Here is an 18893-nt window from a genome sequence, read left to right as displayed (position 1 = left end):
TATAAAGAAGCACCCCATATTGTTTTCGAAAATGATTTGAAGATAATTGTCATGGTATTTCAAACTGTCAAATTGGATGAAAACCAGCATGAAGGAAAAATAACTCACAGGAACAAAACGGGACTGGTTTAGAGAGGACAAGCATTCAATTTCAGGCAGAACAAACGGACTCGATGTTCTCTGTCCTGATGTAGGCAGGCAAAGCTTATTTACTTCGGGTGAAGTATCTAGCTCTGTGAGAATCTCTGCGGCAGTACTTGCGGGCATTTGCAACGCTACGTCAACACGCAGCTATTACGTTACGTACAAGCGAACACAATACAAATGTTTCCTTGAAACCCCGCCCATTTCTCTTCGTCTCCGCGTCGTGCAGGGAAGGACATGGTGGGTGCAAGAAACGAGTTTGTTGGATTTGTGCAATCAAGTAGAATTCTGAACAATCCGTATCTTTTCCATATTGCAATTTTCAGACCAGTATTTGCTATTGCCCCACACAGGCCGTTATGACTGTATTTGCCAAATTGTTGGCTAATTTAAAACGTGTAGTCTGGCTAATAAAATAAGCACACGTGTAGATACGGTGATGTCGGGTACCGTAATTTTTTTTACTGATTTAATGAACATTAAATTGCTAGCAAACTAAGTGATCCTTATAATTAAGTATAAATCGCCGCTAGCCATGTTCAACCAGACACAGTCGATTTCTTTCGTTTTGTTCTTGCTCATCAGTAGCTAACTAGCGTTTACAACATATTGCCTGTGCGGTTAGACATTGTAGTTTATAATATTCATTAGTCTGTTTAACTCCGTAGCCAGGCAGCTGCTATTTTAAAGCTTGTTTGTAGCGTAACTCGCACTGCTATATGCTGAACAGTCTACATGCTAGGACAGCACGCATCGCACGTTCCCTGCGGTTTGCCGATACCGGGTCCACCAGGGGTTGTCAGCTAAATCTTTGCCACATTCATTAACCCGGGGACTGCAGTAAACAGCGTTTGCATACATTAGGACAAACTCAGGCGCAGCAAAAACCCTGTCTTAAAGAAACGTGAAAATTTCCCTTCTAATCAAATGGTAAATTTCATGTGACTGCAAGCTTTCCATAAAATTGGGTACAGTTTTCAGAAATGATATTGTGCATGTAGTCCACCTGTTTCTAGCTGATCACAGAGATGATTGAATTTGCCTCATACCAAACCAATCAGTGTTTGAATACTTTGATTGGCAAGTTGATCTGGTGTGTGTGTGTGGCTGCCTGCCTGTGATGATTCCCTCGACGGGCGGACATATTGGGCTCTGTGCCCCTGCTGAATGTCGAGTTCTGAGTGCAATCCTGCCAGCGCTGGCACAAGTAGTTTAAAGTCCCCATCTGCCTTTTCTGCTAGGCATTCAGTATTTTACTCTGTTTTTCCTGACAGGTGAACAAAAAGAAATGTCTGGAGGCAGTGAAAGTAGTGGGATACATCCAGACCTCCAGTGACCGCTGCTCTTTCAAGACCATCTTTGCCAAGCACCTCCACGGTGAGTGCAAACATAACTTCTGCAAAAACTGGAGAGGCAGTCTGTTCCTGCCAGAGGTGATATGTCCATTTAAAGCTGGAGGACAAGAGCCCAGAAGTGCAGACCTTCATTTCAAATATTGCATCTCTGAACTAAATCTCCTCTTAAAATCCATATGAGTAATGCTAATATGATTGGTCAAAGTGATTATATGGTAGACAAAGACTGTAAAATGTAGCCGGAGTACAACTTATGGCTGGAGTTCAGTGTACATGCATGAGCTGACATGAGTTGGGTGTTTAACTGTGCTTGTCTAACCTTGTTGCCCCCCTGTGGCAGGTGTATTGATCCACCTTGTGCCCAGGGAAACTCAAGGATGTGCTGTCTAGTGGAAAGGATTTGTTCAGAGTCATGTTATGAGCCAAAATGACTTCATTCTGTGCTCCCATGTCCCCTGTCCCAGCAGATGGAAAGTGGCAATGGTCAGCCTTCTACTGCTGACCTGTCTTGACCGTGAAGGAACTGTGCCAATGTGGCCCCCCCCTCCAATGCCCATCTGTGACTCCAGGTGCAAGTCCAAGGAGGCGGCCTTGCTAATACAGGCAAGATGACGAGGGAAAGAAGCAGCTAGAGAAGGACTTTGCTACCATGAATAAGTCCTCACAGGTCAACTGCGTCATTATCTACACATTATCTACACGCAGGTGAGAGATAAGGCCATGAGAATCTTTTCGACATAGTGGCCCTCATCTCTGTATGGGGATGGCAGTATTGGTGTTGACACCTCAGACCACTGACACATTTTACATGCTGTCTTTCCTCTGTGAGCATGGTGAGGATCCACATGATGAGTATACACAGGCATACGTTCAAACAGTAAGACTGTTTTGTTCAGGAAGTCAACCTCAAAAGTAGTGCTACACTTAACTGGCAATCACATTTCTGAGCAGTTGAACACCTTAGCTTTTTGGACAAAATTATAAGTTCCTGATTCCTAAAGAACCCAGTGTTCCCACCACATATCTCTGGCTCATGCCTTTCTCTTAGCCAGTGGTGCCTGCTGCCCCTTAGGCAGAATGAATCTCTCAGCTGATGGAGATGCAGCTGAATGGAAGCTCCATAGCAACATGGTGGACTGAACCCAAGTGTAGTCTTGGCAGGTGGTGGCCATCTCCGTGTCTCTTACTGGACAGTAGGGCTATCACCATCACACAGAGATCAACAAAAAGTTGGATAGGATGGACTTCAGTAAAGTCTGAAATACTGTGAGCCAGTTTTTTTTCTCACTCATGCATTGTTGGTGATGAATGATATTTAGTGACACAGAGCGGGGCTTCGTGAAGGCCAAAACAGATAGAGCTGTCTTGTGTAACTCAGTGATTTGAACCAATAATACTGCTGTTATTTGCAGTTACTTGTTCAAACAAGTAATCATATTTATTCAAAGGGTGATTGACAGTGCAGGGTAGTTCTACCTATTGCTAGGTTAATGAAGCCTTACTCTCCCATCACAACCTGTGATAATCCATGTGGAATGTCTAGTCTTTCTGTTTCCTTCAAAAGGAATGCTATGTACAGAATATCATGACTCTGGACTGTATGATTCAAGTTAACTTGTAAGTTGCATCATAAGTTGAGATATTTAAAGATTTTTTGTATGTGTGGGGTTAGTAGTAATGAAATGCATGCCTGCTTAAGAACTGGTGACAACTTGGTGAAAAGTGGACTTTTAAATGGCTGTGTTGTTAAGCAGCTTTTTTTTTTTTAGTTTCCTCTTCCTTTGTGAACTGATCCCACCTTCTCTATTCACCAGTCGCTTGAAATTCAAAGGAGCCCGTATGTAATGGAAAAGATTGACTTCATTGACACCACCTCTGATTTGGTCATGGTCTCTTCCAGAATGTGGAGGAAGTGTTTTCATGGTGAGTATCACATCCTGTCCAGGGATGGCACCAATGAACATACCAACTAACAGTCTTCAGTTTAGTGCTGGTCATAATTTCCTTTCTCTGCCACTTCAAACCTGAAGCTCCCTCAGTCTTTAAGGGTCTTCTGTAGATTGTGAAATCTAGTACACCTTTACCAAATTAGACCCATACATACAACTGACCAACCGTCCAAAGCAGCTCTCCGTTCTTTCAAGCTGTGGCTTTAAACCTGGTGTGGTTAAAATGGAAGGTATTGCAACACACTGAGCACTGAATAAAGAGCATTCATTTGAAACTAGATGCTGGGCCAGTCCCTATTTTAAGCCTCTCTCTGAGTGACCATTAGCCTCTTTAAAAGCATTGCCAAGGGCCAGTCATGGTCTTTGTAATGTGTTGTCTGGGTAGCGGAGCTGTGGTGAGTCACCAGCTGACTCACGCTTGGGTTAAAGGTAGCTGGAATATGCAGTGCTGGGGTTCAAGGTAGGCAGTCAAGGTAGCCTGTTCAGAGGAGATTGTGGATGTGAGGACACCGCCTCTTCATCTAACAAGTGTCTTTGTGAAGTGTCGGGCCTTTTAGTACAGGCAGAGCAGATGCATAGTATTCATTAAAGCTTTTCCATTCAGGTTTTCTTGTGTGGGTTTGCCCATTTCCTCTCCATATGACAGCCACAGAGGCTGGGAAAACCAGGACTAAGGATTCCACTGTTATTAGCCTCCCATCACCTCTTTTACTCCCCTGTATCCTGCCTCTTCACGCACAGCGCGTCCTTTGGGCCTGCACTGTTCGTAACCTGTTTTCAGCTCTCAGTCTGACTCTGGGTTCCATTCCAGTGCCACAGCAAACCCCAGAGAGGCAGGGGTGCCGTACGTCTTGTGCTGCCCCCCTGTTCATTCTCTGGGAACATGCTACCGCCGCCCACCACACCCATGCATACATTGCCACTGATGTAACAGCACTGCCATGACTCAGAAGCAATGTGCCATGTGCCCTGAGGCTCTCTATGTGGCAGCAGCCTGTCGTGTTCCTGTCAGCTGTGTATTTAAGCTGTGAACATTCAATGTTGGAAGTGTAGCACGTACAGTTGTTTGTGGGTGTGAATTTTTACATAGCACACAGGGATCAAAAAGACCTGTTGTAACCTGACAAATTCCCCCCTGTTCACTCCTCATAGGGACCGCTCAACGAAGGCTGCATTGCCAAGAAGGAGGCTGCCTGAAGTCCACTGCTCCCATATCTCTTTGATTGTTTGATACTTCATATGCCACAGCATGGCTATTCAATAAAGGAAAAAAAAATCATTCTCTCTGGTTCTGTCTGTGGGTGTATGGGGCCGGTAATTCATCCCAGTGGGTGCTGGTTTTCATGACTATAAATATTTATTTGTCCACTTAAGGGGCATTACACAGAAATATGCACATACACAGTAGTTATACCAGATGGCTAACTGCCAATTCTTCCCACTTCAAAATGGCTAGTTTACACTGAAATACTTGACAGAATGCTTAGGATGAAAAACAAGAAAACATGTCACTAAGTGCAGGGCAAGATTGATTGCCACTGCCTGGTATTGCTTTGCTTGAAGGGTCTGCTGAATGTTAATGAATGGGGCCTCAATAACAATCTATGCTTCCGACCAGCCACATTCAATTCAGATTGTCATGTGAATCGCAAGATTTAGAATAAGTAGACGGGCAATAAAAAAAATCATTGCTTGCTACATGTAAAGATACCTGCATATACTGACCCAAACTATACGATCAGGTTTCATGTAGTGCATAAAGATAACCTTGCAGGGCTACTTGCCACTTCTGAGAAGAGAGGAGAAGTGATTTGAGGAGGGAACTGTGTCAATTGGTGGGACATCATAGTCATTGGGCTTTTGTTGCAATCAGGATTTGGTACTTAACTTAAGGTATGTGAACTACTGTAAACTTCATTTCGATGTGCTACAGGAATACTTCCAGACCTTTGGCAACATGCCCAGGCAGTTGGCTTTTGTTAAATCTGAAGGGTATTTGGGATATATTAATGATTTATTGTATGCATGTTTTAAGTATGTTTTCCTTGATCATGCAGTTCTTCATCAGGCCAGTACATCTGTTTGCTGGTGTATTTCGCAGAGCTTATTTGCCAACATAGTAACCTCTACTGAACACTGATTTCTATGCACTCAGAATTGCCTTTCAAGTAACAAAACACCAGTTAGCAAATCGGTTCTTTGAGAAGTAACATATACCACTTTGACAGCTGCCTCTCACACACTATGTCTGCGGAAGATGCGTTGACCTTGCGATTACCTTCACATACCAAACCCGCCCGTAGTTACGTACCTCTTGATGATGTAACGTAAATGATGGCAAATGAGACCAATCGCACGATGAGAAACTGGAGTCCGTGTAGCTTGGCCGTAGATTTGTAGGCGGCACCGGCTGTGCTATTGGCAGCAATTAAAGGCGGAAGTAAAAATGCGCCCAATAGCACAGTTGGACCTGTACACGTGAACGAGACATTGACCAATACTGTGCCACTTATGAGGTTGCTAGGAAACAGGCTCTATGTACGTTACCCAGGCGGAATGGAGGACTAAGCCCTTTGAGGATGGGAGTATTGTAGCTAGCTAGGCTAAATAAAATATAACCAGCACATCAGAAGCGCAGTGCGCCAAAGAATCATTGCTAATTTTTTCTGACCAGTGCTTGCAATGGTGAAATTACGAGCAAAGTGCATTCTAGTTGGTAAGACATTGCTGAACATCTGAGCTAGTTGCCGTTAGTCCATCCAGACAGCGAACTCTGTAGTAAGCTTTCTAGTTAGCTGGCACCCTGGCTAAACATCCGACGAAATTATGATGTGCACGGTAGAAAAGAGGACACCAATTTAGGTAGCTAGCTAGCTGCACGTTTTAGCTGCTTTTGTTGAACCTGATTGGTTTACAGGTAGCTAATTAGTTTGCTAAAGTGTTTTAGCTAATTGAAATTCGCCCGTATAATCTAACTAGCTAACGTTCCCCCATAATAGGATATGTCCCATTTATGAGGGGAACTCATCAGTATAACCACGCGTAGCTAGCTAGATAGTACGTCAGCTGATCGTGGCTGCATTCTTTCCTCACAAAATTTTGCTTTCGCAAAGTCAATGGCTGATTTCCAAACGTACCTCGCTAGTGGCTCAGACAAACTCTTACGACAATTTGCGTGGTGAGAACGTAGTATTAGTTCTTAGTCTTTTTCTTAGCACATGTCATAAACGGTTTGTTTCTCTCTGTGTGCGACCATGTAGGTGATGCTGCAGTGGGGAAGAGTGCCTTGTCCCAAATGTTTCGCAGCGATGGCGCGCACTTCCAGAAGAACTACAGCATGGTTGGTACTCTGCATTCGTGTCTGGCATGAATGCGCCTACAAGTTGTGTGGCGTTTTTCATTTTTCTGCAAGTATTGTGTTGATATGTACACACAAAACACACACAGACACACATGCAGGCACACAGACCCTCCAATTCAGCACATTTCTCCTGAGGTATTAGTCTTTCACAGTTTAAGTGCAATCCTTTATTTTTGGCTTTACATTTTGTAATTTATAAAACAACAGGTGACTGAAAACCCTAAAGCACATTAACTTGCCCAGAGTTCATCTGATAAACAAATATGCAGGTCAGGTGTACTGAAATGGTAGACATTTCTGCCTCATCAGGCCAATTTGTTGGAGGGATTGCAGTTCACGAAGGAACACTGAAAAGATTCCAAGTGTTTGTCAATGTAGGCCTTGTGGCTTTGCCTGCATCAGCATGATGGAGTTCTAGAAGGGACAGAAAAGTCAATAATTAATACAACAGGCAAGGTAATTGTCCAGTATGTTCACAAGGTGCATAATAAGCACGGGGCAGACTGCATGGTAAATACGTCAAGGTGTTCAAGCCACATTAGGGTACAGCTGTTATAAGTGTATGGATTTTGACTGAAAGAGCTCAGACAGTTGATTCACGTTTATTGAAGTGTCCACAGTTGTGTCATGAGTTTTAGGGTTTTCGTCATTCATTATTTAAGGTGTTCATTTTTTTTTTTACTGTCCCTTCTTGTCTTTCCAAAGATGACATAAATTGAGAGTAACACTGGACATGTAAAACTCTGGTCTGGTGTAATGCACTTGGAAATATTAACTGATGAGCACTGTTGTGCCAGTAGAAGACAAATGAGAACAACAGACATGTTGATTATTTTTGCAGACAGCGGGAGTGGAGTTGGTGGTAAAATCTGTGAATATCCCAGATAGCACTGACAGTGTGGTGAGTTTCTGCCCTTGTTCCTAGGTTCTGAATCCATATCTGTGCTTGCAGCAATGTTACTGTACACTTGACCAGTTCAGTTTTTATAGCTTAGTTTTCTTATCCAGTGTGACTTACACGGCATGCACTTTTAAGTTATCCATTCATACAGCTGGATATTTATTGAGGTTAAGTACCTTGCCAAAGTCTACAACAGCAGTGCTACACCAGGGAGGTGAACTGCAGCCTTTTGGTTTCAAGCACTGCACCTAACCACTACACCACGCTGATGACCCAAAGAGAACATTTTGTAACCAGGATCTGGTTTGTGCTCTTAGTTTGAGTGACCATTCTGTGCGCGTCTCTGGCTGCTTTAGGAGCTCTTCATCTTTGACTCGGCTGGGAAGGAGACCTTTACAGAGTCCTGTGAGAAGCTGGTGAGGGTTTCTGCACTGCTACTTTGTCATAGGAATACGATAACTGTCTTTGGAGTTCAGTTTATAGCTGTGTTTATGTCAAGTTGGTGGTAAGATTTATAAAGTTGCAGGCATAAGATAACTTCCCCGATGGCTGTTTTTATGTCTGACTTTTATGACTTTGATGTTCAATGATTTGCTGTCAAATTCTGTGAGTCTTCACTATTTCACACATTCTTCTCTGTGTACAGTAAGATTGTTATTACAAGGAATGTAATCACTGCTAATTAAACATTAGTTTAATCATAAGTGAGCATGAGCCAAATTTAATTATGTAGTCCCATTACCCATTACATTATTTAATTTTTACAGCTTATAATAATAATAATAATAATAATAATAATAATACAGTAATACAGGCCTCTGCCATCTTGATGTTAGTTTGAGCACATTTGCTGCAACGTTGTGCTTGATTGCCATTCAGCACACGTCATGAATAAGGTGAACATAAATAACGAATGGCAACACAATGTTTGTCTCATCTTTGTTTTGCCCGCATTCTGTAATGGCATTGCAAATGTCCTGTTTGAGCCCTCCTGGCTGGCCCTTGCAGTATCTGACCTTGACTGTGTAGGCTGCGTGTGCATGTGAGTGTGTGCATACGAGGGGGGACGACAGGCATGCGTTCTCCTCTCTCCGCAGTGGGGACAGCCCTCGGTGCTGTGTCTGGTGTTCGACGTGAGCAGCGAGGCGTCGTTCAGGAGCTGCGGGCGCTGGCTGGAGAGGGTGAGGGCCCACTGTCAGGGCCTGCAGGTCCCAGGTGCGAGTCGCGGGGGTGGGGCGGGACTTCTGTGGGCACCAGGAGCGGTCAGGCAGCGGGGCTGACTGCACTTTCTCTGCGTGTGTGTGTGCTGCGCAGGGGTGCTGGTGGGAAACAAGTCGGACCTCTCTTCCCGACGGGAGGTCGAGACGGCCGTGGCCCAGGAGTGGGCGCAGAGCCAAGGCCTGGAGTACCACGAGACCTCCGCTGTGAGTCCACACACCCCGACACGTGCCGCTGCACCTCCCTGCACTGTGGCAGCACTGCGTTTTACTGTTCCTACTTTCATACGTGCTGGAATACGCTTAGACCATGTGGCCGAAGCCTAGTCATGAGGTTTGGATGAGCAGATTGAGGATTAATGTTTCAGTGGTGCCTGTGTATTTGTCAAAAACATTGCCTTGTTAGAAGTCATAATATAAAATATGCTAAACCAGCTGTCACACGTATGCAGTTCACCCCGTTTCCTGTTTACTTGTTTAAATGTGTACATATTTAAATTTCTGCATATGGTCTCTCCATATGTGGTTGCTTGCCACACATATGAAGGCCCCTTGCTCACAATCTGTCCATCTAAAGTGTCTCTCTTTGCATTTGTGTGTGTGCTTGCATATGTATGTGTACATGTGTGTATGTATGTTTTCCTGCTTGTGTGTGTTTTTTTATTTGTGTTGTGTGTATGTGTGTTGTGTGCATATACACGTGTTGTGTGATTTGAGGAATGCATACTGTACGTTGTGCGTGTGTTTGAGCTGTGTTTCTGTGTGTGTATGTGTATTTGCGTGCATGTCTGTATGTATGTATGTATGTGTTTATGCACGTGTGCATACATACGTGTGTGTTCTTGCACGCATTTGTGTGTACGTGCATGTGTGTGCACGTCTACATGTGTGTGCATTCATGTGTGTGTTTGTGTGTGCTGCAGAAGGAGATGGAGAACTGTGAGGCCCCCTTCCTCAGTCTAGCCCAGGCCTTCTATGCGCTCTATCAGGATCAGCTTCAAACCATCCAGACTCTGGCCTAGACCTTCTTCACCTGACCTCCAAACCACAGCTACACTACACCTGTATCTCAGGCTTAATTGTTTATCTTTAAACAGCTGGCTATTTTGGCACAATTCTCTGCATTCTTCATAGTAGTTTTGTTTGCGAGTGATTCTTCTTTACAGTGGTCCCCATGTGTCTGTTTGGTGGGTGATAGTGGATGCGCAAGGGGTCTGTAAGCAGATTATGACCGTTTAAGAAAGCTGACTTTGACATCACCCACATAAGAACCATGGAAAGACTGACAAAGACTCTGAAAGCCCCTCCTCCCTTTACCAAATAAGACAAGACCTGAAACAGGAGTTTCCTCCGTCCCAGCTGCCTGTGTGAGGAACCACTCTCCCACTGCGGTGTGCACCATTGTGGGCGAGAACAGATGTACACAGCTGGTCCTACCCACCCACCCATACCCCCCTTTCTTTTTTCCTCTCCTCTCTCCTGCCTCTGCTGCCCGAGGGGACACTGATGCTGGCTCTCTCCACTGTGAGACGCACACTCGAGAGAGCGGCTCTGCCTTAGACAGTATGTGGGAGGCCACCGATTACATATTCATGGCGATATCCACCCTTGCTTTTTTTAATTGTCGTCGTTTGTTATTGTACATACCGGTAACTCATTAATGAATTTGTAATGGTTTTATTACAATAAACATTGTATATTTATTCAGTAACTGGCTTTTTCCTGCGTTTGCTCTGGTGAATTTTTGTGTGTGTCACACAGATATGTAAATCCTTTTATTTTTGGTTGTACCCAGCAACACAGGCTGCAAAGGCCCTATGCATTAGTACTGGCTCTGTAAAAATGTGTTTTCTTCAATGTTTTACCATATGTTCAGACATTTAGTAATTTTATACATTGATGTGTAATGCATAAAATCACGTGGATTTGTGTTTTTATCGATGAATAGAACAAACTGAAAATTGTGTAATATAGTAGGCTGTTGTATCATCAGGAATGACAAAATAGTTATATATAACCAATACATAATACTAAAGAACTATGAAGTGGGTAGACTAAAGGATGACAGTATTTTGTGAATTTGCTTTGTCATTTAGGCAGCAACAGAGGCCTTTATGTTTTCACTTGTTGGTTTCAATTGCTGTTGAGAAGGAAATTGCAAATTGAAAGCAGTGTGTGTGAGGAAACATTTAGATTATATCACTCTCTTGTGTATAAAACTCTAGCAGCCCGACTCAAAGTAAGGTATAAATTGTTCCAGCTGCAAGTTACATAATTTCAGGTTATTTCAAATGTGCCGGTAACAACCACTCATTAGCGTTTTAATTACTCTCTTGAAATCAAATTAGGTCAAACCACTGTCCTTGTTAGCCTTCTATGGATAATAAGGACAACTGTTCCATATTCAAACCTCATATCAAAGGTATCAAATGACATAGCTGCCTTTGTTCAAAAGCATTTCGATTTTGAAGCGCTTGTACAACAGTATTATGTAATTGTATGGGAGAAATCCATGGCCATACTGTTTTTCACTTGTGTATCATATTTGAAGCATGTCTCCTGGGCCTACTTCACATTTTCATACACATCCTCTTTCTGATTCAGGGATGCGGCTCTCTGTCACGTGAGGGCCAGATACAAACATCAAGAGCAGATGCAAAATTAGGATGTCCACCACTGATCCTAACCTCAGCCATTTAGGGTTACATTTTCTGTCTGATCGTGGATCAGTTGCTGAGGGCAGAAAGCAGGAGCATTGCCAGGTAGAATGCTGGGGTGGTCCTCCAGACTTGCTGACCCTAGAACAGTGTTGAGTCAAGGTCAGGAATGTTAAGGGGAGAACACCTTCTAGAGCATTCAGGCCTAATCCTTGCATAGGATGTAATCTAAATATCAATGGTGTGCTGTGATACTTTACGGTTTTAGTACACTGTAACAGTCTCAGAAATAAATTTGGTTTACAATGCTGTACTATATATGATTCTACTGAAGAAGTTCTCTGGTTGAGCTGTATCATTGATTTTTGCTATAGCCAGCTCATGCTATTTTACAGAACATTTGTAAGAAATAGGGATACATTTCTTAAGTAAAGTGAATACTGTACCTACAATAATTGTAGTTATGAACTAGCTAACTAGCTATCAAAGACCTTACTTGTTAATTTTAATATGATTTACTTTATGGTGAGCCTGGTGAGCTAACTTTCTAGTTAGCAGCAGTTAGCACAGAGTGTGTTGCAGTGTAAGGAAGAAGATTTACCAGTGAGATGTGGAGAATCAGTCTGGGAATTTGACCAGGAAAACAGAGTTGGTGTCGCTACACTACACTTTTGCTATGTAACATGGGCTCTTTAATGACCAAAGTAAGTTAAGACCTTGGTTTAATATCTCATCAGAGGGACAGCACAGTACTGTGGCATTGGTTTTGAGTTAGCCCAGAGGAAAGGAGTGTCACCTGGTGGCCCACCACCACCTGCTGCAATAACCTTGTTTTCTCAGTAGGTGTCCCAGTCACCAGGGGCTCAGAAAGAGAGAGCTACAGGGTGAGACTGCTGCTGGTTTCGTTTTATCCCTTCATGTAAAATGCTGAGATATGAAAGGATGACTGTGCTAGCGTCTAACAAACTTAGGGTTGCTGAAATGACTCAGCCCATATGGTTAGATATGTCTGTGCACCATTGCCACTGGTATAGATGTCATTCTGCTTAATCAGACGAACTGCAGTAAACCATGAGTGATTGCATGTTGCTGTAGGTGTAGCTGTTGTTTTTTTACATACTGTACAGCCATCACATACCCTCTGTTCTAACATGCCAAGCTATTTCCCTCACAAGCATATACAGTACATTTTCCTATGATTTCTGATGTAAATATGTAGACTGTACACCTGAATTGATTTTTGGGCCTAGGTGAGGCATGATCTCTCACACTGAGCTGCATTTAATTTACATCCATTAAAGTTCACACTGACTGGCATTATGCTCTCTGCTTCTGTTCTTGCTCAGATGGTTGAGTCATAAATGTTACTAGAGTCTTAGTGAAAATATGTGGAATGAAGAGGTTCTCCTACTATACCTTAATCCCCCCCCAAAAACAGACAAACTGTTCCTTTAACTGCACGGGAAGAAAAGACCAGAGAGGAAACAATGAAAGCCATCGGTTGAATGAGACAGAATTACACCTTTTGCAGAAAGTGAGAACGAGAGAAAATGAGAAGATATCATCTGCTGGTACTAATGCTGTTCAGGGAAGTGAGAGTGAATCTCAACCAGCTGCGGTTCAGCCTAATCCTGACCTTGCTGTTATACTGGCACCCATAGGTTTGCCTTGACTGATATCAGTGAAATCATGATTGACATCATGAATGGTATTTCACTGAATGAAAAACATTGACGCTCCCTTATGATTTTGCTCTGATTTTCCTCTTCACGTTCTGATATCCTTCACATGTCACCCAGAAAGAGTTGGGTGATAAAACTCAAAAAGAAAAGATCTGAACAAACATGGTAGATCTCCTCCTCATATATAGCAGGTAAACTCTATGATAAACATCTGATAAACCCTTTTTTGGTAAATAATCTTGATGAACTATGATAAATTATTATTATTAGAGCCTCTAGGAGTATGTGTTATGGTGGTAATTGCCTATTATGAAATACCTCAGCTTGGACCTCCCCCCCAATTTATTATAAATAAAAATAAAGATTGGTTTTCACCACCTAATCTGCCACCCAAATGAAAAACTATATAGGTCTCACTGCAGTGAAATAAGTGGGCTAAATAAAAGACATTGTAGAAAAAACACACTTGTATACTGGGTATATTGGACACCCATGTCTTGAGATCATTCCCGGGCTGTCCATTGCCCCTGGCAACCAGCTCCACCCAGACCATACTCTTCAAACTGATTTATCTGAGCATGGAAGGCAGATATATGGCACCGTTTACTCTGATCCTCACAGGAACAGCTAGCAAGCATCGCACGGTTTTTATCATCATGCAGGTTAGACCTCATGTCATGCGACACAGAACGGCTGTGATTTGATCAGCGGCTTGGTTTTAAATATATACTGCTGTGCTGCTTTCAGATGAAAACGTCTATTTGTCTGCGAGCTGGTTTTATGAAACAGGCTGATGCGGACAGGACAGCTCGCAGCGAGCTATGACACAGCCTGCCGGACTGCAGCTCCTGTGCGCTGTCGCTCATATATTAGTATTCAGCTCCTGCTCTCAGAGACGCGGTCTCTCGCAGCACCACAAATGCAGAGGGGCCGTGCGTGCAGTACCACATACTGCCACCAGAGGGAGGACGAGTGTAACACATTTCTCTGTTACGCCAGGTATATTTTAAGCGTGATTTCACCTGTAAGTCCGTGCGAGCTAGAGTGCTTAAATAAAAACTGCATCGCTAGCTATGCAGTTATGATATTATTCCAAAATATTTGGAACAAAGTATTATGTACAAAGAATGGTATAAGCAAATGTTCCAACTGCAAACAGCACTGAGTAGTGGCTGTAACCAGAATGAGTAAAACCTCAGATTAGTAAAAACTGAATGCTAAGGAATGGTTATGGCAAAAAATCACTTCTGAAAATAGACAGTAATGCTTAACATACAAAATATCAAGCTTTGTAGCATTATCATTTTACAGACAAAAGCATGAAACAATAAATAAAAGTACAACATAATATACTGCATATCATCTCAGAATAGACAAAATAGGTTAACCCCACCTCTGATTTTCTGGATGAGGTCATACTGTCACGGCACGTAGGCTTATCGCTAAACAAAGGTGAAAAAGCTCTTTTTAAATTCAAGCTGATGTCATTCTTTTGTTTAATTTCCAACCAGCCATTCACTCATTTTACACGAGGACTCGGGGTTTATTTTGGGTCTGTTCTGTGCTCTTTTCAAGTACTTACTGTTCTGTAGCCCCAAACTCTCTCTGACCCAAAAAACACAGGTGAGCGCAGTCAGCAGCTGTTTTCTGGATCTGTTCGGCAGAGAAAACCTCATTAGCACAGATCACTCATTAATACTTAGCCATTTGAACACTTGGACAGTAATTCTATGAAATGAGCGTTATTGAGGCCCATTTCTATGAAATGGACATTGCATGTGCATTTCCCCTGGCCCACTGTCTTTGCTGTTTTTTTTTACACACTACAATGTTATGGTTCTTGTTACAGTTAGTTCCGAAATCCTTTGCATGAACATTAGGCTTTATGCAGTCAAAGATGAGAGGTGCAGGGATCGCTGCAGATTAAACAAACATTAAGATTTAAACCTGACACGTTAGACGTGAACTGCAAGGGTATGCATCGCAACACCGTGTGGGACCAAACATAAAAAAAACACAAACAAATGTTCACAAATAAATAAATAAATCAACAAACTGATGGAGCAGCAATATGCACTCCAGTCCAAATGTAGGCAGTATGTTATTCTGATTACATTCTCGACAGGCATACGCATACACAGTACCTTAGATCCCACCTCTCTCCCTCTCACTGCAATACGCTGCAGAGATGCTGCTGGGCTTTGATCACTGCTCCACGGACAGTAGCACTCGGTCTGAGAGAGTGCCGTTCACACACATCGGTTGTTAAACGCAGGCGGATAATCGGCATGCTTCTGTCCAGAAGCTTGCTGCGTGCATTTAGCTCAGCCTCACAGTACAATCAGTGACATCATCTGAGAACTGCACTCTCTACCCAAAGTCCCTAAACCTCAGACAGCACCACTGTGGTTGGATAACATTAACACCTGTCTGCCAACCCCATATTCCCAAGTGAAACACAGTCACATCCTTAGTGATCCACACTCAGCCTGAATATTGCTCCACTTTGTCCCCCTCCCATGCATGACTTAGCTTTGCTAAGTAATGACCTACAGCCGCAAATGCACCATAGGTCTCTCCCCAGCTGGCGGTTTAGCTGCAGACTGTTCAAAACATCAGCCGCACGCTCCTGACTTACTGTAGATGCCTGTCTTCTCCATGCGGTCGTTCTGCCTCCTGTAACCTGACAAAGCCGTGGGGCAGACCGAGAAATGAGACAGAATAAGATAAAGAGGACTGGGCCGGGTCGGGGGGTACCGGGGGATTGACTGAGTCACTGAGGGATGGAGAGTGAGAATGTGGACAGGAAAGGCAGATTAAGGACACGCAAGTCTGCCTGCCGAGATGGATGGAGAGCAGAGAGAGAGAGAGAGAAAAGGAGGGGTGGAGAGAGATGGGGGGAAGAGAAAGTTCAGGTTACAGAAATGGGCAAATGATGCACAATGCTGGCAGAGAGACAGACTCGCATTAATTAGATAGATACAGATCTCTCTATCATCTACATCTATAGATAATCTGATTTACACCTGGAACAGCAAGTGAGGTGACTCTCTCCTTAATTAATCATTGAAATATTATGTGGAAGCACAGGAAGAAAACCCTAGCAGACACCACTGTCCTTCAGGAACGCTGATTCCCCAACACTGCCTTAAATCAACACTTTGGTCCACAGATAATCAGTTAATCTGTTTTAGAAAACTGAAAAGAAAACATTACCATAACATCATAAGGTTAAGTGAGCAATTTAAGATTAGACTGGGATCCAGTCAGATTTGAGAGATAGCATCGACTCAACTGTATCTATGCACCTAGAATTAGACTCTGTCTTCTTCAAAATGATTGTGCTATTGGACAGTTCTCAATTTTTTTAGGATTTGTTATGGGTAAACATACACAGAGAGGGGATGTTAAAATAGGACATTATGGGAAAGCAATCCCTCACTCAAAATTATGCTTTTCTCTACCCACAATACAAAACCCATCATGCTCTCATCTTCCTCTGTCATGTCTTCATGTCTAGAACCTAATCTAGGATGTCACAGCACAGGAGGAGGGTTAACGACCTTGTCTGGCTGAGCAAGCCAATGAGGTTACCATCCGTTTCTACGCTGAACCCAGGAACTTGTTCTATTTTACCTTTAAAAATACCCCGAAGGCATTAAATTTAGTGTATGGTTGCACATTGAATTCACATCCAGAGGTGGGTGTCCTGAAAACTTCCCTATGAAATCTGACAGCATTCTTCAGCTGCAGTGATCGCTAAGGATGGAGTCGAGTTCAGGATTATAGAGGAGACCAAGAGGAACAGTGTTACCTGTACTCCCAGCTAACCCTTTTTCCATGAAGTCCAAGTTTTCACTCCCCCGATTGCAAATATGCAGAACATTACCGGCCACCTAACTGTTAAATGAACACACATGCATAAAGAGTGTCTGCTGACAGTGCAGAATGAGAAGAACACAGACAAACCTGCAGGCTAAGTTTTGCTCCCTCCGGGGTTCCAATTTTATTCATCACTGGGACTTAATGCATCCAAGTTTATGACCATTTGGATTTGGCACCTTTAAAGATTTTTTTGTTCATTGAAACAACGCAACTGAGAAAAAAAAAAAAAAACTAAGGCTGTGTGAAATTTTTAAAAAATGAAATACATACATACATATATAAAGAAATCAGAACATTAAAAAAGGCCTTTTGTTTGCTGCTATTTGTTTGATTTGTTTCACTCAAAGCAGACAACAAAATACCCCCTCCAAAAACAATAATAATAAGAATAAAAAACAAAATTACACACACACACGCAATAGTGACTTTTAAAATGTTTGCGTTGTCACTTTTTCCCCTTATCATTATTATTTTCTAAAACTTAAGTTTCTCAAGAGCAGGTTCACTGTAATTTTTAGCATGCATGTAAATTTCTTTGTTTGTGAGTCACTTAGCTTCGTTTCTTGCGGTGTCTCGTACTTGCCATTGTGTTGTCTTGTTTGTCGTGTCTTGTTCCGCATCCTCTTCCTTTTCTCCCTGCTACACTCTCCTTTGCTCTAGTCTAAAGATGCTTTTTGTCACCCTCTCCCACTTTTAATTTTGCCTTAGCTCGTGTCCACACATCACCTAGTTTTAGACTCGCGCTCCTGTGACAACCAAAAACAGAAAGCAAACAGGGCCCCAGAAAAAGACGAGAAGGTTCTGGTAAAAGAATAGAATTTGTCTAATATTTACTGCTTGCTCTTTTTCTTTCTCAGCAGCTGTGATAGTAGAGTATCTATTTTTCTTCACATTTGTCCTTAAAGCGATTAGTCAAGAGTCTTTTCATGTTTGCATTTCCTTGAATATTTTGAATATTTGTTTGTTTTTTTGCGTCAGGAAAGTCTACCTGTCATTTATTATCTTATATATTTATATATAAAATCAATACATACTGTATATTTGTCAGAGCTTGCCATTTGGGTTATTCCCTTTTGAATCCCAAGCTGCTGTGGTTCACAGTTTTAATGCAAAAAATAAATAAATCAATAAATACATAAAAAAGAGAGGGGGGTGGAGGAGAGGGAGGGATAGCTTGCAGCCCCGTACAGACCGAGGAGAGAAGCGAAAAGTCAAAATCAAATCAAATTTACAAGCTGACCTTCCCCGCCTCCTCACTGACCCCACCCTCATCATCCAACCCTGCTCTGCACAGAAGACCCCGTTCTCCCATTCAGCCATGTTTCATTCCAGTTCATATCTTTACACACATTGGTTTAATTATTTTAAATAACGGTAGATGGGAAAATCATGCATTTTCTTTTTTTTTTGACATTTTTCTTTTTTTTTTCAACATGGAAACTCATATATTGTTATATTTTTATAATACGGGGCTCCTCTGTTCCCTCCTCTCCATCCCGCCTCGTAACCCCCCCCCCCCCCCCTTTTCCTCCCGGGGGGCGCCCTCATACAGGGGTGGTGCGTCGGTTGGCTGTGTTGGTGTGGGCCGAGTCTTTCAGGTCCTTCTGAATGCAGTTGTGGACCTGCAGGAAGTTGTGGTCCCTCTCGGAGTTGTAGGTGGCGGTGGGGGTACTGGAGGATTTGAGGGGGTCCCGGGTGAGGGTGTACATGGAGATCTCGGTGGAGGGGAGCGTGTTGAAGCC

General features: G+C 42.9%; 2 protein-coding genes, 1 long non-coding RNA gene and 1 other non-coding gene across 5 annotated transcripts in view; 3 read left to right on the top strand and 1 right to left on the bottom strand.

Moving 5' to 3' along the window:
• Positions 1-352: 352 nt before the first annotated feature.
• LOC118790781 lies at positions 353-4688 on the top strand. Of its 2 annotated transcripts, none has more exons than XR_005005524.1 (5): positions 353-384; positions 1419-1521; positions 1967-2204; positions 3314-3422; positions 4601-4688. It is a non-coding gene; the product is annotated as an uncharacterized LOC118790781 (long non-coding RNA). The 2 variants fall into 2 exon arrangements; XR_005005525.1 differs by having other exon boundaries at positions 3269-3422.
• LOC118794271 lies at positions 4204-4335 on the top strand. The gene has a single exon (XR_005005762.1). It is a non-coding gene; the product is annotated as a small nucleolar RNA SNORA54 (small nucleolar RNA).
• A 1316-nt stretch (positions 4689-6004) lies between the features above and the next one.
• ift27 (intraflagellar transport 27 homolog (Chlamydomonas)) lies at positions 6005-10572 on the top strand. The gene is made up of 7 exons (XM_036543581.1): positions 6005-6164; positions 6709-6788; positions 7651-7710; positions 8067-8126; positions 8808-8925; positions 9025-9134; positions 9851-10572. The coding sequence occupies exons 1-7, from the start codon at positions 6131-6133 to the stop codon at positions 9947-9949; spliced, it is 561 nt and encodes a 186-aa protein (XP_036399474.1). The 5' UTR covers positions 6005-6130; the 3' UTR covers positions 9950-10572.
• Positions 10573-18691: 8119 nt separating this feature from the next.
• The window catches only part of LOC118779461 (voltage-dependent calcium channel gamma-2 subunit-like), a 62219-nt gene continuing 62017 nt past the window's right edge, over positions 18692-18893 (bottom strand). The window contains exon 5 of the mRNA XM_036531587.1: positions 18692-18893. This exon is cut by the window's right edge and continues 338 nt beyond it. Coding sequence (XP_036387480.1) covers positions 18696-18893 — 198 coding nt within the window. The 3' untranslated portion in view covers positions 18692-18695.

Source organism: Megalops cyprinoides, chromosome 1 (assembly GCF_013368585.1).
Source record: "Megalops cyprinoides isolate fMegCyp1 chromosome 1, fMegCyp1.pri, whole genome shotgun sequence".
Lineage (NCBI taxonomy): Eukaryota > Metazoa > Chordata > Actinopteri > Elopiformes > Megalopidae > Megalops > Megalops cyprinoides.
The sequence above is the reverse complement of the archived record's forward strand: the minus strand, read 5'-3'. Positions and strand labels throughout refer to the sequence as shown.